Raw genomic sequence first — 17,307 nt, forward strand, 5'->3', positions numbered from 1 at the left:
GGTTCAATTAAGGTTCCAATGGGCCAACTGGATTAATCCAAGTGTTGGGATGAGATAAATCCAAAAGAATAAAAGAAAATACACAAAAATGGATAAATGCTCACATAAGATGAAGAGTTGATTGAGTACAAGGTTTATTAGTTAAACATTATGAGATATTACTAAAAAAATGAGATATTTTGGAATAATGATACATTTTTGACACCTTGGTAAGGAAAGGGAGACTCTTGAGGTAGGTGCCTCTTTCACATGTGTGGAAGGGTTTTTAATTCAAAAAGTTGTGATATTTTTATCTCTCCTCTCTCCTGGATCAAACCAAATAAAAAAGGGAGCCAAACTGGTCCAAATTTTAATTGAGTCAAACTGAACCTCAAAAATTCTAGAACCCAATTGGACTTGGTTAGTGGCCTCCCTCACCTATAAATAGACCCTCAGTCATTTTTAATAAAATATTGGAGCTATACCATGCCAGTATTATATTAAAATAATCATATTTTCTATTATCCCTTAAAATTTTCTCTCTCTTGGGAGCTTGGAGCTCTCTCTCTCTACAACAACTCTTGGAGTTGCTCTTCTCCTCTTGGTGGACCAATTGATTGGTCGAGGGCTTCAGTGCTAATAGAGAATCAAGCCAAACTTGGAGGTAAAATTAATTTTTATGGTTTTTTCAGTTTATCTCAATGACTCTCTTCTTCTTAACCCCTCTTAAGCTTGAGAATCTTTCTAAATAATTGTTTCAATTCAAATCAAGCTTTTCCTTAAAGTCTTAATGTTTAATTAAGAGAAAGTTAATCTTTATACTTATTTGTAATGCTTTCTCTAAGTAAATCTCTCTCTCTAAAAGAATAGACATATCTATGGCTAAATCCCTTGAAAAAGGATGCTTCTCAATGATAGTCTCTTAATTCAAAGCTAAACTCTAGACTTGATAAGCTAGAGATTAAGAAAAATATATTTTCATGATTTTGTGCTATTAAAATAATGGTAAATTCTTTTAGATTGTTTATGAGTAGTTGAAAACTACTCTAATTCATTCTAAATGAGAAATGGATTATCCTAACAATTTGGGAAAAGAGGAATGTTGAAATTAGCTTAATCTAGTGGGAGGATAATCATAGTTATGTTTAATTTTATGGTTAAAATTATGATTTAAATTCATAGTTTGATTCTAAGCATAAAAGAGGAACTACTATCATACAAGCTTTTATTCTTTAGAAAAAAATTAAGAATTATCAATAATAGCAGTAGCGAAGCTATGGCAAAAATTTCAATATAATACATATCTTATTTTTATGCATAATGCTAAAAGAGGACTTCCTACCATATTCTAGGATTGGACATCCTATGCAAAAAAAAATGATTTTCATCATATTTCTCATCATGAATATGATTTTCATCATATTCATGAGAATTTTTTTTTTAAAATTATGCATAATCAATTGATTCAAGAAAAGAGTAAATTTTGGTAAATTTATTTTTATACAAAAAGAGGAATTTCCATGATATTTGAGATCCAAGTAATTAAATGGTAAAAGAGGAGTTTTTGACATAATTCAAATTATGAGTATTTATCAAAAGTGGAATTTTGAGCATTATTAATTTTATTGGGAAATATGGGTAGAATTGATTTTTGTAAATCCCATGAATCTTTTACTCAAAAGAAGAATATTGAATATATTTCACTTGAGAAATTTGAGAAAGAATATGAAAATATCCATCAAGAAAAAGTACCTTTAACTAGGCCAAGCAATTGGCAGAAACTTAGAAAAGTCCCATCGATATCGAAAGTAGAAAATAGTACTAAAAGTGGATGTGACAAGATGTGATGTAGAGCCGAATGAATGTAAATGAATGTGACATGATGTAAATGGATGTGGATGAGATGTGATGTGATGTAAATGGATGTGGATGTGGATGTGGATGTGATAAAATGTGAATGAGATGTGATGATATGTGAATGGGTGTGATGTGACGTAAATGGGTGAGAATGAGATGTGAAGTGATAGATGTGCATGTGAATGAATGGATGGATGTGGATAGATGTGAATGTAAATGTAAATGAATGGATGGATGTGGATAGATGTGAATGTGAATGAATGGATGGATGTGGATAGATGTGAATGTGAATGAATGGATGGATGTGGATAGATGTGAATGTGAATGAATGAATGGATATGGATGAATGTGATGAGATGTGAATGGATGTGGATAGATGTGAATGTGAATGAATGGATGGATGTGGATAGATGTGAATGTGAATGAATGGATGGATGTGGATGAATTTGAGGAGATGTTAACGGATGTGATGAGATATGGATGAATGGATGGATGTGGATGAATTTGAGGAGATGTGAACGGATGTGATGTGAACGGATGTGATGAGATATGGATGGATGTGATGGATATGGATGAATGTGATGAGATGTGAATGGATATGGATAGATGTGAATGTGAATGAATGGATGGATGTGGATAGATGTGAATGTGAATGAATGGATGGATGTGGATGAATTTGAGATGTGAATGGATGTGATGAGATGTGAATGGATGTGATGAGATATGGATAGATGTGGATGTGATGTGATATGGATGGAATGAATGTGATGTGATAAGGATAAATGTGGATGGAATGTATGTGATGTGATATGGATAGATGTGGATGGAATGTATGTGATGTGATGTGGATGCAATGAAAGTGATGGGTGTGATGAGATATGAATGGGAGTGATGAGATGTGAATGGGTGTGATGAGATATGAATGGGTGTGATGAGATGTGAATGGGTGTGACGAGATATGAATGGATGTGATGAGATGTGAATGGATGCGATGAGATATGAATGGATGTGAATGTAATGTGAAGATATCTAAATGGATGTGGTGAGATGTGAATGTGACGTAATGAGATGGGAATGGACGTGATGTGATGTGAATAGATGTGATGTGGATCTAGGTAGATGTGAATGGATGTGATGTGGATCTCGGTAGGTGTGAATGGATGTGATGTGATGTGAATATGATATGATGAGATGTAAATGGATGTAAATGTGATGTGATGAGATGTGAATGGATGAGGTGTGATGTGGATGGATGTGATGTGATGAGATGTGGATCTAAATGAATATAAATGGATGTGATGTGATGTGAATGGATGGATGAGATGTAAGGTGGATGAATGTGATGTGATGTGGATCTAGGTAGATGTGAATGGATGAGATGTGATGTGAATGGATGTGATGTGGATCAGGGTAGATGTGAGTAGATGAGATGTGATGTGAATGGATGTGATGTGGATATGGGTAGATATGAATGGATGAGATGTGATGAGGGTGGATGTGACGTGATGTGATGAGGATTTGAATAGATGTAAATGGATGTGATGAGATGAATGTGGATAGATGTGATGAGATGTAATATGATGTGATATGATGTGATTGGATGAGAATGGATGAAGGATGATGTAATATGATGTGATTGGATGTGATTGGATGAGAATGGATGAAGGATGATGGGAATAGATATAGCTGGATGTGGAATAAGCAATGTGAATTGATGAAGAAGAATGTGGAATAACGAGAAATGATGTGGAACAATGTGGAAAGATGAGAGTTCATTTTAGAAACTGTATTTATGACCTGTTTTTAAATGATTGTTTTATGTCAAGAATGCTGGGGGGAAGCATTTTGACCATCTTGTGAATGAGGTCGTGGAGACCTAAGTGCTAGAGTTGCAACATAGCAAGGTCGGTCGACGAGCCTCGATTCGATTTAAATGGTGAGCTTCTCGTACGGTGGATGAGGGGCCAAGGAAGCGGCGAAAGAGCCTAGAGGGTGCTAACCATACGGTGCTCGGGCTCTGGGTCACTGAAGATACCCACGCGTGCGTCGAGGAAGAAAATGGAACAAGGTGTTGTTTTCTGAACTCGGGCATGGATCTTGTTGATTGGCCTTGCTAGTTCTCAACAGATGAGTCCATGGCTCTTTTATACGGATCTGTTGGTTGATCTTGCTGATCTTCACAACAACGGAGAGTCCATTTGGATATTTCTTATGTGATTATATTTCCAGGTACTATGAGCTAGGAACTATCTAAAAGGCCACTGAGTGAGCAGGTGGTGAGCGTTTTGGTTACCAATGATGCCATAGGTACGCTGGGGAAGAAATGAATGTAATACTTGATTATATTTCTGGGTACTATGAGCTAGGAACTATCGAAAAGGCCCTTGAGTGAGCAGGTGGTGAGCGTTCTGGTACCAATGATACCATAGGTACACCAATGAAGGAATAATTGAAAATTAGAATTCAAGCTAGATATTTTGGTGGATTATGATCAGTGATACTATGGTTTCATTAACGGATTGTTTTAAAGACATCTGAATCTGTGAAAAAGGTAATTTCATATTGGGTGTGTAAGTGGTGTGACTATCTAGAATTTCATATTGGGTGTGTAAGTGGTGTGACTATCTTGAATTTTCCTTGAAACGTTGGCTAGGGGGTCTGGGAACTCTTTTCCCTGATAGCCGGGGTAAAACATAACCAAATTCCTAAATGGATCCTATCATTACAGCGGTTGGGTGGTTCCCATGGGATTGGATGGGGTTAGGCCGGACTGATGGATCCCTAAAATGAGACTCAATTCTGTTAAGTTAATAGTTGAAGTAAATCCCGGATAACCCTTGTTCTATGGAAAAGAATCAACGGTTGTGCCTCTTGATGAGGAAAAAGCGTTGGTCTCTATGATCCAAGTGCAAGACTCTTCCCTTGATCTGACCATGTGACTTACAGGTTTGGTCTGATCAATTTGGTTAGTTAAGGCTCTTGACTCTACGAAAGAATAAATTATCCCGGAGGAATCGCCCGTGCAGTTTTTCTAGATTCAGTTTTGGAAGAACCGAGGAATTAGTCTCTTGTCCGGATATCCGTGGTGGGGGCAAGGCTCCGAGTGAGAGGCTCTGCCCTATGCAAGAAGTACTACTTTCGCTATTAGCACCCCCAAATTCGTTGCGCGGAGGGGGCAGGGATCTTTCAAGCATTCAACATGGGAAGATATCCACAGTCCCATTCAATGTCATCACACGGTTGCAGGCCAAGATAAAGAAGGCCACATCCCAAAAGAAACAATGCTCTAGGCATGTTGGTCACAAAGACGATCGGGTTAGCATCCGCACGAGCTCAACAAAGACAACATCCTCCTCCTCCAGGAGCAATGATCATGCCGAACTGCCACTCCCCCCATGTAGCCCAGCAAAAACTCACCAAACAAGAAAAACGATTGGCCACATATCCCAACGCCATCCTTGAGAAGAAGAAACGTCTTCAGGAGGCCCAAGCACTAGTAGAGAAATACCAGGCTCAACTTGAACCGCCACCCATTTTTGTAACCTTTGATTGAGCGCCTGAGCGTGCACCGTTCCCCATTGAACCTCAACTTCTGCACCAGGTAAGGCAGGAGCCCCTAAAATGCTCAACGGGCGAGGACAATCCATTCACCAACATGATGTTGAAAAATGATGATTTTTTCCCTGCAATGCCTATTCTACAAACGGCCAAGCCCAAATCCCACACTCACATCAAAAAAATTGATGCGAATACTGACACAGAGTCCGACAGCGACTCACGAAGTCCACACACCAAATTTGCTGAGGTATTTTATCCTTCTATTGCAACCACCTCTCAACCTCCACACCTGTCAAATAAGAACCAAATTGAACTTCCATATACTATTGTTGGTCCACCCTGATCAAGGCCTTGTCCCTCAAGAAGCCCCTACTCATCAATGTGACCTGGCGAATCTCTCTGCCTTCCTTTCCTCCCAAATCCACATGCCCATTGGAACCTTGTTAAAAGGTAGTCCAAATTTACGGAATGACCTTCGGGATTGGATGGAACACAAACTATAGGCTTATGTTGAGGAGGAAGCTCCCTTAGATTCCTCGGATGAATCTAAGCCCCATCATCTAGACTTACTCCATCACCACCACCCATAACCCAAAGGCGCACCAACAATTCGTGTCAATGTGCTAGGAAAATACTTTGAAGGTGATGACAAAAAACTAGCATTTGCCATTTCCTATAATGGACATGTGGTCAAAGGCATCCTAGATGGGGAGGTGATGGTGTAAGCATCCTCACACAAACATGTTAGGAAAACTAGGGCCAACCATGCCTTGATTCCACCAAATTGATGATCAAGCTTGCAGACGGGAACTCTGCAAAACCCATGGGCCTAGTGCATGACCTCAAGGTCAAACTATGTGACATGACATTCCACCTCACATTTGTGGTCATGGACTTTCGTAATGCCGCCTATGATGCCATCTTGGGTCGACCCTTCATGAGACAAACTCGACTAATCCATGACTGGGACTTGCATCATGTCTACCTCCGCAAACAGTCTCAAATGATTAAGGTCAATTTATATACTTGGCACGCACATCCCATGGCCAAATCTTCCTTCGCTGAAGACTCTCTGACCACCGCCAGGACCAATGATCTCTTGGTTTGCTAGGCTTGTCATTAAGCCCTTAATGATGCGTGGGTTCCATGCACGATCGCTTACGTCAAGTGACAAAGTCGATGGACTTTCGTAATGGCACCTATGATGCCATCTTGGGTCAACCCTTCATGAGACAAACTCGACTAATCCATGAGTGGGACTTGCATCATGTCTACCTCCGCAAACAGTCTCAAATGATTAAGGTCAATTTATATACTTGGCACTCACATCCCATGGCCAAATCTTCCTTTGCTGAAGACTCTCTGACCACCGCCAAGACCAATGATCTCTTGGTTTGCGAGGCTTGTCATTAAGCCCTTAATGATGCGCGGGTTCCATGCACGATCGCTTATGTCAATAGTGAGAAAGTCGACCACCACGATTGGCTTCAAATCCTTGCTACACTTCACACCCTCCTAGGTTGCAAAGTCGGCACTCAATTCATGAATCCTACAAAGCCATTACCTCGCTTAACACCTTGAGTGTAAGTGTAGCTCCACAACCTGAAACAACCACCCTTTAGGTCTGGATAGATATCCCCTTTGGTAGAAACATGCAAAGAAAACATGCCTTGCTGTCTCCCGCAGCTACCCATAATCTTTTACCATGGGAAACATGGGTCTCTCTAGGCAAACCCTCTCTTAAAACCACCAAAACTAATGATCTCTCGGTCTGTGAGGCTTGTCATCAAGCCCTTGATGACGCACGGGTGCCATGCACGGTCTCTTCTATCAATATAGTGACGAAGTCAACCAGGATTGGCTTCAAATCCTTACTACACTTGACACCCTCCTAGGTCGCAAACTCAGCACACAATTCCTGCTCCCAAATAGCCAGATCCTTCATGAACCCTAGAAAGCCATTGCCTCACTTAACACCCTGAGTGTAAGTGTAGCTCCACAACCTAAAACAACCACCCTTCGGGTCTGGATAGATTTCCCCTTTGGTAGAAACATGCAAAGAAAACATGCCTTACGCGGCTGTCTCCCCCCACAGCTAGCCATAATCTTTTACCATGGGAAACATGGGTCTCTTTGGGCAAACCCTCTCTTTAAACTGAACATGCCAAAGTTAAATTGCCTAATGGACAACGTATACAAAGCCTTGGGTCTTTTACACAAACTGTGCATATTGTAGGCTAACCCATTGGCATGTAAGTTTTATGTGGTTCCCATAGGTGAAACAAAAGAAGCAATTATCCTTGGAGGAAGTGAGGTGGAAGTTGCGTCCAGAATGCTACAAGTACAATCAACTCCATTGACAACACAACTACCCTCCAGCTTCCCCAAGGCAAGGTAAAAATGATCCTCTAGGATGGGGAGTGCATTATCTCTAATCCTCTACCCACAACAAATGCTTCCACAAAGGTTACTCCTCACCCCCCACAATAACTAGTAAGTCTTCCACTGCCCCTGAACTACCACGAGAGGTCAACCCACCAAGAATATGGATTGGACTCCCGATCGAGAATGGTCTACAATGATTGCAAGCCCACATATATTCTATGGTCCACACCAATCTCATATTCTTGGAGGCGTGGAAAGTTCTTAGAAAACCCACACTAACAAAAGAAAATACTTATATTCAAATTTCACATGAAATGCATTTAATGAGTGTTGGGTCTTTAATTCCTAAAATATCCATTAGAAATAACTAGTTGGAATGTAGATTTCATGTTATAGATGCAAGAGCATTCCAAGGCCAGATTATCATTGGAAAGGAGTGGATTGATGCCACTCACTGCCAAATCAATTGGTGCAAACAAACAACCACCATGGAAATCAATGGCCAAAAGGCCATTGTCCTCTTGTGTCCCCAAGAGGAAATCATACACACATGCTCACCCTCGACTTCCCTTCCACCTCACGCCCCCTCCTCATCACACTAGCAGTCTCCCCTATTCCCCCACCCCCCATGCCTCACCAAATCTGGTCGTTTGGCCCCACCACTGTCGACACCATCCACCAATGACAATAAATCCTCATTGTTGTTGACATTTCCCCTCAACTCTACAACCTCGACCACCCACACACTGTAAGCACCCTGACCTCATATATTTATCATGACAATCACTGGTGGGTGCCAAAGAATCTTCTTATCATGACAATCACTGGTGGGTGCCAAAGAATCTTCTTAACGCTCAGGGATTCTACAATGGCTACACAGAACTATGGATCCCCAAATGGCCATCTCTAAAACCCAAGCGCAAAAGGCCAACTAAGCCAACAAAAACCAGCCCTAAGCCAAACCTTCAACATTGCTCATCCCCAACAACACCATATTGGGGAATATGGGAATTTCCCACAAGTTTGGGACACGTGGTCAAAAGTTTGGATTAACCATAACTTAAATACCACTAATCCAAAATGAGCGCTTTATAGCTCTTTAGATTCCATTTTTCAAGCGCTTTCCAACGATAGGTCATATGATAGGGTTTTGAGAAACTTACAAACATGTTATCCATGTCCCCTTTTTTAAGTATTCAAAAATGGGAATTGGGAAATTCCCAAATTCACTAATATAGTGTTCAACCGCCTATTCGAGCACAAGGCTACTATGAAGGCAACCCTCACCTTTGGCTACCCAAGCATGCCACCTATGCTCATTCCCCACAGAAACTCCCTAGAAAGCCGCAAAAAGGTCCCACAACCACGAGTTTGGCAACCCCAAGCACAGCGAAGCAAACAACGTTGGGTGCCTACCAGTGTGCTCAAAGCACAAGGCTTCCATGAAGGCAACACACACTTGTGGCTCCCAAAGACACAATCAAAATCCTCTCCTTCGTGTTGACAACCACCTTATAGCTCAAAGCCTCGTCGACAAAAATCCAAAAGCCTCGCCAACCACGGACCTTCATCACTTGGCAACGTTGGGTTCCCAAATATCTCTTAGAATCCCAAGGCTTGAGTACTATTGGGCACATACAAAAAAGCAAACTCATAAGAGCCCATCAGACTAGTTTGATACTTAATCATCATTAGTAATTCACTAACTTCTTTCCATTTCACTAGCACCCCACTCCTCATTTCTGGAGAGAGACAGGAGAATTAACCCAGTGCGACACTTCCCCACATGCCTCGAAAACCCCTCATCGATCATGAGGACGTGAACGACTTCAGGAAGGGAGTATGTTAACCACATATTGGTTAACACATTCCTATGACAAGTATATCTACACTTATGTAATGGGCGCCTGTGCTGTATTGTAAATCCCATCATTTGATGAGAAAAATAGCCTCCTAAAGATGCTCCCAAGTATTGAGCTTCAAAGGACAGACAAGAGGATCGTGGTCAATTGGCCAAACCATAGAGAAAAGCCTTGTAACTATGTTTTGGGTGCCCCAAGTCACTTACTCCTGGGCGGCGATCTAGTGGGAAAAGTCTTGGAACTTTAAAAGTCAATTTCTCTTGTTTGTAACTCATGCTTCCATTTGTGCAATAGAAGTGAAGTTTTCTCTCTCTCCCTCTCTCTTGCAACTCTAATCTACCATGTGTGGTGTGCTCAGGGTTAGGGTTTGGGGGGAGTAATTAGTGCTAATCACTTGTTCCCTCTTACTTTCTCTCTCTCTCTCTCTCTCTCTCTCTCTCTCTCTCTTAATTAGGATAGATTTTTGCATATCGTAATCTATGTACAATTGAAGATTTCAAGGAATTGTTTTCAAACATTGATGGATGGGATTGCATTCTAGAATCTTTGTAAGGTAACTTTTTATTGAGTTATATGCACATGAGTAGCATTGATATAGTGTGGGTAGATCCTTCAAAAGGAGAAATCAACAAACTAAGTAAAGTCTCAAAAGTGGAACCAAACAAAATTGATAAAAGTCTGGTTTGACTTTTATCAATTGAATATTAGTGCTAGTGACATCATGTGGAGGCCAAAGAAAGTCATGCATAAGCTGTGAGGCCTAAAATGATGGTATAGAAACTCCAAATGTGGAGGTACAAGTGGTTGTGGACACAGTCGTGCCAAAATGAAGCCCTCGAAGAGTTGAGCTCTCTTTGGGGAGGGAGAGTTAGTTGGCTTCCTTGATTAGTTGTTCAGGTTAGTTGTATAAGCCACAAGAAGCCAATTAGGGAGATAACTACAAAAGCCAATTAGGGAGATAACTACAACGAGCTAGAACTACTTAGGAAAACATTAAAGGAGAGTAGGAGCAACAAGCTTTGGCTTACCAGGGTGTACACAAGGTAGTTAACTTGGTGTAACATAAAATAGTTAACGGAGTAGCATAGCATTTTTTCTAACTATGAGCCGACTTTTGGTGTAGGTATTTGGTGTAGGTAGGAAATGTCAAGAACATGATCTCCTTATCGGTTACAAAGGACAACTTGGAAGCCATGCAAGGACAACTTGGAAGTCATGCAGGAGGCTTGGAGAAGGTGAAGGTAAGGAGGGCACCACGAAGCTTCGAGGCTCAGGCTGTGAAGGCTCCACGAAGCTTCGAGTTTCAGGTATGAAAGGCTCCACGAAGCTTCGAGTTTGGTTCTATAAACGTAGTCGCGCCCCCCATGATTGGCCACTGTACAGAAACAGTATTGTAGAGCTTCGTTGTGAGGTAATTATCAGGCAAATGAAGGTTAACCCATTGCCGCAGTTGGACTTGCTGTGGCACTACGGCTGCGTTGTAAGCACCCGTTCATCTGATCAGCAATTAGCGCTACTTAATGAGCTCCCTAATCCCAACTCCATAGCTAGCCATGCGGGTTCCGGCGCAGCGCATCAATTGACGTCCCAACGGCGGCAAGCTTTGAGAAGAGTGTTCGGCTTGTTCGATGAGAACAAAGATGGCAAGGTGAGCGCCCAAGAGATGGGCAGTATCGTCCAGAAGCTGGGGATCTCAGGCGGTGAAGATTCTATGGTGGACTCCGGGGGAGGTATCGCCCAGAAGCCGGCGATCTCAGGCGGTGAAGATTCTATGGCGGACTCCGGGGCGGCGGGGGGGCACATGAATGAGGAGCAGTTTGTGCTTCTCTACAACTCTGCTTGTGATGCCAATGGTGTTGTCAACAATGACAAGGATGAGCAATTGCATGGGGACTTGATGTTGCAGGCCTTCCATGTATTTGACAAGGATAAGAACGGCTTCATCTCGCCCTCGGAGCTGCACTCTGTGCTTTGCTGCCTCGGATTGGCCTCCCATGGACAAGAGCAACTGCAGGCTTGCATGCACATGATCGAGCGCATAGATGACAACGGTGACGGGCAGGTCGACTTTCTTGAGTTCACAAAAATGCTCACCACTTGTGGCATACCTACCCACCACGTCTAGTTAGAACAAAACCCCTCCACCTCTAGTTTACTACTCACCAACACACAAGGGATAGAACAATCCCTCCCCAAATAACTAGACAACATTCCCTACATAAACTTCAAGCCTCCTAATTGTTGAACTTAGGTAGTGTAGAAACTTGGTGGTTCTACACACCACCCTTGTTTCTGGGGTCACCCTCCCTCACCTAGAATTTTAGGTGTGCTCCCAATGGACACGGGGGACAAGGGAGCCTCCCCTAGCCATGAGAGGTGTGTTCCCAATGGACAAGGGAGACTCCCCTAGCCATGAGAGATAAACACGCGGAGATTCTCCCCCTTCCTCCTCCTTTTTCAATAGTCTAAGAGGCCAAAGAGATGTATACATGCCCTTAGTATGTGATAAAGTTAAAAGAATGAATTCAGCATTACAAAAACTCTAGGTATTTTGAAGTAGCCATTGTGATGTTACTCAACCATGAATATATATATATATATATAAGATCTTGGTACTATCAATTTCATTGAATCTTAACAAATGTTTCATGGTATTTTCTAATGTGTAATTTGCTACAACTTCTTATGCAATTTGTTGCATCATCAATCATCTTTATACCACAAGTGCATCAATATATATATATATATATATATATATATAATTTTTGTGCAACATGTTGCATCGTTAATCATCTTTATACCACATTATTATGAATGAGTGTTAATACAGATATACAACATGTTGCGGGCGTGAGGGCACAGCACCGCGGTGTTCGGGCACAGCTGCACAGGGGCCGGGGGGCGTGAGGGCACGGCTCCGCGAGGGCCGGGCGGGGGTGTTCGGGCACGGCACCGTGGGGGGGCCGGGGGGTGCTCGGGCACGGCTCCGCGAGGGGCCGGGGGGCGTGAGGGCACGGCTCCCTGGGGGCCATGCGGGTGTGAGGGCACAGCACCGCGGTGTTCGGGCACGGGTGCGCGGGGGCCGGGCGGGGGTGTTCGGGCACGGCACCGTGGGGGGGCCGGGGGGTGCTCGGGCACGGCTCCGCGAGGGCCGGGCGGGGGTGAGGGCACGGCACCGTGGGGGGGCCGGGGGGTGCTCGGGCACAGCTCCGCGAGGGGCCGGGGGGCATGAGGGCACGGCTCCCTGGGGGCCATGCGGGTGTGAGGGCACAGCACCGCGGTGTTCGGGCACGGCTGCGCGGGGGCCGGGGGCGTGAGGGCACGGCACAGGGGTGTTCGGGCACGGCTCCGCGGGGGCCGGGTGTTCGGGGATGGCACCGCGGGGGCCGGGGGCGTGAGGGCACGGCACTGGGGTGTTCGGGCACGGCTCCGCGGGGAGCCGAGGTGGGGTGTTCGGGCATGGCACCGCGGGGGCCGGGGGGCGTGAGGGCACGGCTCAGGGGGGCGGGCCAGGGGGTGCTCGGGCACGGCTCTGCGCAGGGGGCCAGGGGACGTGAGAGCACGGCTCCGCGGGGGCCGTGCGGGGTGAGGGCACGGCTACGCGGGGGCCGGGGGGTGTGAGGGCACGGCATCGGGGTGTTCGGGCACGGCTGTGCGGGGGCCGGGGGGTGTTCGGGCACGGCACCGCGGGGGCCGGGGGGTGTTCGGGTGGGTGCGGCAGCACATGGGGGCCGGGGGGCGCCGCACCGAGGTGTTTGGGCACCGCACCGGGGTGTGAGGGCACGGCACCGCGGGGGCCCGGGAGGGTGTTTGGGTGTGCGGCAGCACGGGGGCCAGGGTGCGAGGGTACGGCTCGTCGGTGGTGGGGGCCGGGGGGCGTGAGGACACGGCTCGCCCAGGGGGGGTTCGGGCACGGCTCCGTGCGGGGGGGCAGGGGGCGTGAGGGCATGGCTCCGGGGGGGCCGAGGGGTTGTGACGGCGGCGGCAGGGGGCCGGGGGTGTGACGGCACGACGGGGGCCGAGGGGCACGACACCGTGGGGGCACGGGCCGGGGGGCACGGCACCGCGGGGGGGGCGGGGGGCGTGGCACCGGGGTGTGAGGGGCACGGCACCGCGCACGGGGGCCGGGGGGCACGGCTCCGTGGGGGGTGGGGTGAGCGCACGGCTCCGGGGGGGCGAGGGGCGCGTGAGGGCACGGCTCCAGGGGGGGCGAGGGGCGCGTGAGGGCACGGCACGCGGGGGGGCGAGCCGAGAGGTGTTCGGGCACGGCACCGCGAGGTGGCAGGCCGAGGGTTGCTCGGACAGGCACCGCGGGGGGGCCGGCAGAGCGTGACGCCACGGCACGCGACGGCGGGTTGAGGGGGGCGTGAAGGGCACGGCTCCGAGGGGGCAGGCCAGGGCCATGAAGAGCACGGCTCCGGCCGAGGGGGGGCGTGAAGGGCACGGCACGCGGGGGGCGAGCCGAGAGGTGTTCGAGCACGGCACCGCGGAGTGGCGGGCCGAGGGTTGCTCGGGCAGGTGATTATATTAGACCAGTATGTCAAAATCGTCAGTCATCCCTCGTCGACTTGCCAATCTCTTGAGGAAAGAAGAAGGATATCAAGATAAACCCTTGAAAAGGAATGCAAATCTGTGATCTTCAGTTGGGTGGATGTGTGGTAAGGGTGCTCACCTTTGTTCACTTGGTGCCATGCTTAGCAGGTATCTCATGTCGCAAATCTGGACTGTGGAATAGTATGTTCTTAAAATGCTTATAACTTTTACATCATCGTAGCTCCAATCAACAAGACACTTTGAACATAATAAGCCTTAGTGTGTTGATGGGAACTTTTGCATCTTCTCTCTAATCAACAAGACACTTTGAATATAATAAATAGGATTTTTTGTCGCCCAACGGATATGCTCAATGGAGGTGCCTGCCCACACCCCAAGAAGATAATAAGGCTTGTAGAGTATGTATGAAACCTTAGGAATAAAGGATGTTGCATGGCCACCAACCTCAAGTATACAACTGTTGCCAGTTGTAGTGAATTGAAGTGTGTGGTTTAAAAAAATATAAGCAATAGCAGTGAGGCGCAACATGGGGGACAAGGGTATTGAAGATTAGGAACAATTGAAGGGAAGAGTCACAAGAGAGAACATTGAGAAGGGGTGGAGAGACCCCAAAATTGTTTTATTTCTATAGCAGATATTGTGCATCTTGCTGGTTTTGTTTGGGTTGTCTAGATCGACGCAGGATAGAATTGGGAAGATCATCTTGTTCGGAGAAGAGAGTGCAAAGGAGATACATGATCTTGTAGTATGGTGGGTTCCCTAGGATTTTTATGGTGCTGTAGCTCTATCAATTCTTTCTTTGTTGTGTTTATTGGTAGTGACATGCAGGTGTGGTTTGTAGAGTATTTTTGAGTCTGGTTTTTTTGTGGAGTTGAAGAGTTGGGACAATCTTGTTCGATCTTGTTATATAGATCCCCCCTTGCTCTTGTTAGCTCTTTTACTGTTCATATCCCATATCTAAGGGATGTTGAGTATCGCCCAAAAGCTGGGGGGTGAAGATTCTATGGTGGACTCTGGGAGGGGGCAGTCTGAAAGCGAGGGGTCACGTGAATGAAGAGCAGTTTGTTCTTCTCTACAACTCTGCTTGTGATGCCAATGGTGTTGTCAACAACAATGACAAGGATGAGCAATTGCACGGGGACCTGATGTTACAGGCCTTCCATGTATTGACAAGGATAAGAACGGCTTCATCTCGCCCTCAGAGCTGCACTCTGTGCTTTGCTGCCTCGGCGGATTGGCCTCCGATGGACAAGAGCAACTGTAGGCTTGCATGCTCATGATCGAGCGCATAGATGACAACGGTGATGGGCAGGTTTCTTGAGTTCACAAAAATGCTCACCACTTGTTTTTTTTCCCCGAAAGGAGACTTCTATTAAGTATGAAAAATTTTACAAAATGGAGATTTCACACCAAGCAAGTTGGAGATCTCAACCAATTAGGAGCCCTGTGCTACCAATGGGGTCCTGAATGAGAGGATGTGAAAAAGATACCAATGTTCCACTCTCTCAAAACTGGTCGCGCTTCCTCTCCTCGGCCCTCGAAGATCCCTGGATTCTGGCCTAGGTAGCCATAATAGTGTGAGTAATATCACTCCAAATCTTGCAAAGACACAAAGAAACAAGAACGGGAGTACCCTCACAATGGCCTCGGTGCATCTAGCCTTCCAGATATTCCAAGCTGAGATGCTAGCAATAATCTCCCAAGAACTGTCTAACCTCTGTGCCGGAGAGAAAGTGTGACAGTGGCAAATCTTGAAGATAACATTGCCAAGCAACTCCTTGCGCCTAACCATAATGGCCAAGTTCCTGTCATCAGTCCCCTCAAATCTCAGCTAAGGCCCAGACTATGTCAACAACCAAATGATAGAACCAAAAGAAATGATAGCATCCCTCTTAATCCTACCAAAGAGGTGTGAATCACAGACCAAACCCAATGGTAAACTGACTCCGAAACTCCTGCATATCTAGGGTATGCTGGTGGGCAAGCACTAGTAATAATAGACCTCCACTAATTGGTGGCCATACCACCATGAAGGGAAACCCAGATAAAGGAGGAAATCTGTGGCTTCCTATAAGAATGCCACAATCTCTGCCAAAATACCCTGTGAATGTCAATCAAAATGCCGTAAAACTCCCAATGGGGTCTAAGAGTAGGGACACTCTAAATGTGTCCCAAGATAAGATATCTGGCATTCCGCACCGTATAACTGAAAAAAGGCATGCTTTTTAAAGGGTTACAAGCATCCTTCCACTCCCACTCACCGGGGTCCCAATGCAAATGTCTAATAGGGAAGTCACAAAACAACCAAAGGCTAACACTCTCTGTGATCATCCCTGGGGAGGTCAACAAAGACGTGCTTCCCTAGCCTGCCCACCAACAACTCTGACTGGATGAATTTGGGGGCCCTCAATAAGGTCCTGCACATCACATCTCTCCAGGTGTCATCCATCTTGTACAGAAAAAAAGACCGATACATCATCATCCTCTCCCTAGGCAAGGAGATACCCATAACCTGAAGAGGAACACCTATCCCCCAGAGAAAACCCCAAATCAAGAATGATGATGACCTTCCAAAAAAGATCCAGTAATCCAGTGTTTGGGAAGACTGGCTGCATCAATATGTGCAATCCTCCGACTAGAGCCTCTCAAATGCTGCATGAAATCCAATCTCTGCACCTCGGTAAGGCTCTGAAACCTCTTCCAAGCCAGCACTATGGGGCATACGATCTCCCACCAGAGCGAGCCCAAAGAATATGCATAGCTACTCCAAGAGGCCTACCATAGCTGCTCCAAGAGGCCTACCATGCACATCTAAGATCAAATCATTCCACAGAATGAGCTGCCAGTTAGTTTTCTCCGTTGAACGTGGGGGCATGTATACCAAAAAACTCCTCAAGCAGTCCCAGGCCCGTAGGAGGGACCTAACTAGGAGGGACGAAGGGGAGCGCTGAACTGCATCCGAAAAAATAAAGCATAAGCTGAGAGTCCAGTTACCTCCGCCCGCAAACAGGGACACACTTTGTGATCTACTGCACATGAGAAAGTCCTTGCATGGGTTAGTGCCTGGAAGAAAGCCCCTAGCAACAAGCTTACAGAGCAAAGCCTTACATTG

The 17,307-nt window shown here is 45.8% G+C and overlaps 1 protein-coding gene across 1 annotated transcript; it reads left to right on the forward strand.

Moving 5' to 3' along the window:
• Positions 1–11,033: 11,033 nt before the first annotated feature.
• On the forward strand, positions 11,034–12,192 carry LOC147606400 (calmodulin-like protein 3). Its single transcript, XM_086792106.1, has one exon. It carries the CDS (start codon positions 11,068–11,070, stop codon positions 11,764–11,766), a length of 699 nt encoding a protein of 232 aa, XP_086648232.1. The 5' UTR covers positions 11,034–11,067; the 3' UTR covers positions 11,767–12,192.
• The last annotated feature ends 5,115 nt before the right edge of the window (positions 12,193–17,307 follow it).

Source organism: Cibotium barometz, chromosome 57, assembly GCF_041138505.1.
Source record: "Cibotium barometz isolate CiBa-2024 chromosome 57, ASM4113850v1, whole genome shotgun sequence".
Classification (NCBI taxonomy): domain Eukaryota; kingdom Viridiplantae; phylum Streptophyta; class Polypodiopsida; order Cyatheales; family Cibotiaceae; genus Cibotium; species Cibotium barometz.

What these genes read in the sequence shown, in the direction of transcription:
- LOC147606400 (XM_086792106.1), top strand. Translation starts at nt 11,068, where the DNA reads ATGAAGGTTAACCCATTGCCGCAGTTGGACTTGCTGTGGCACTACGGC.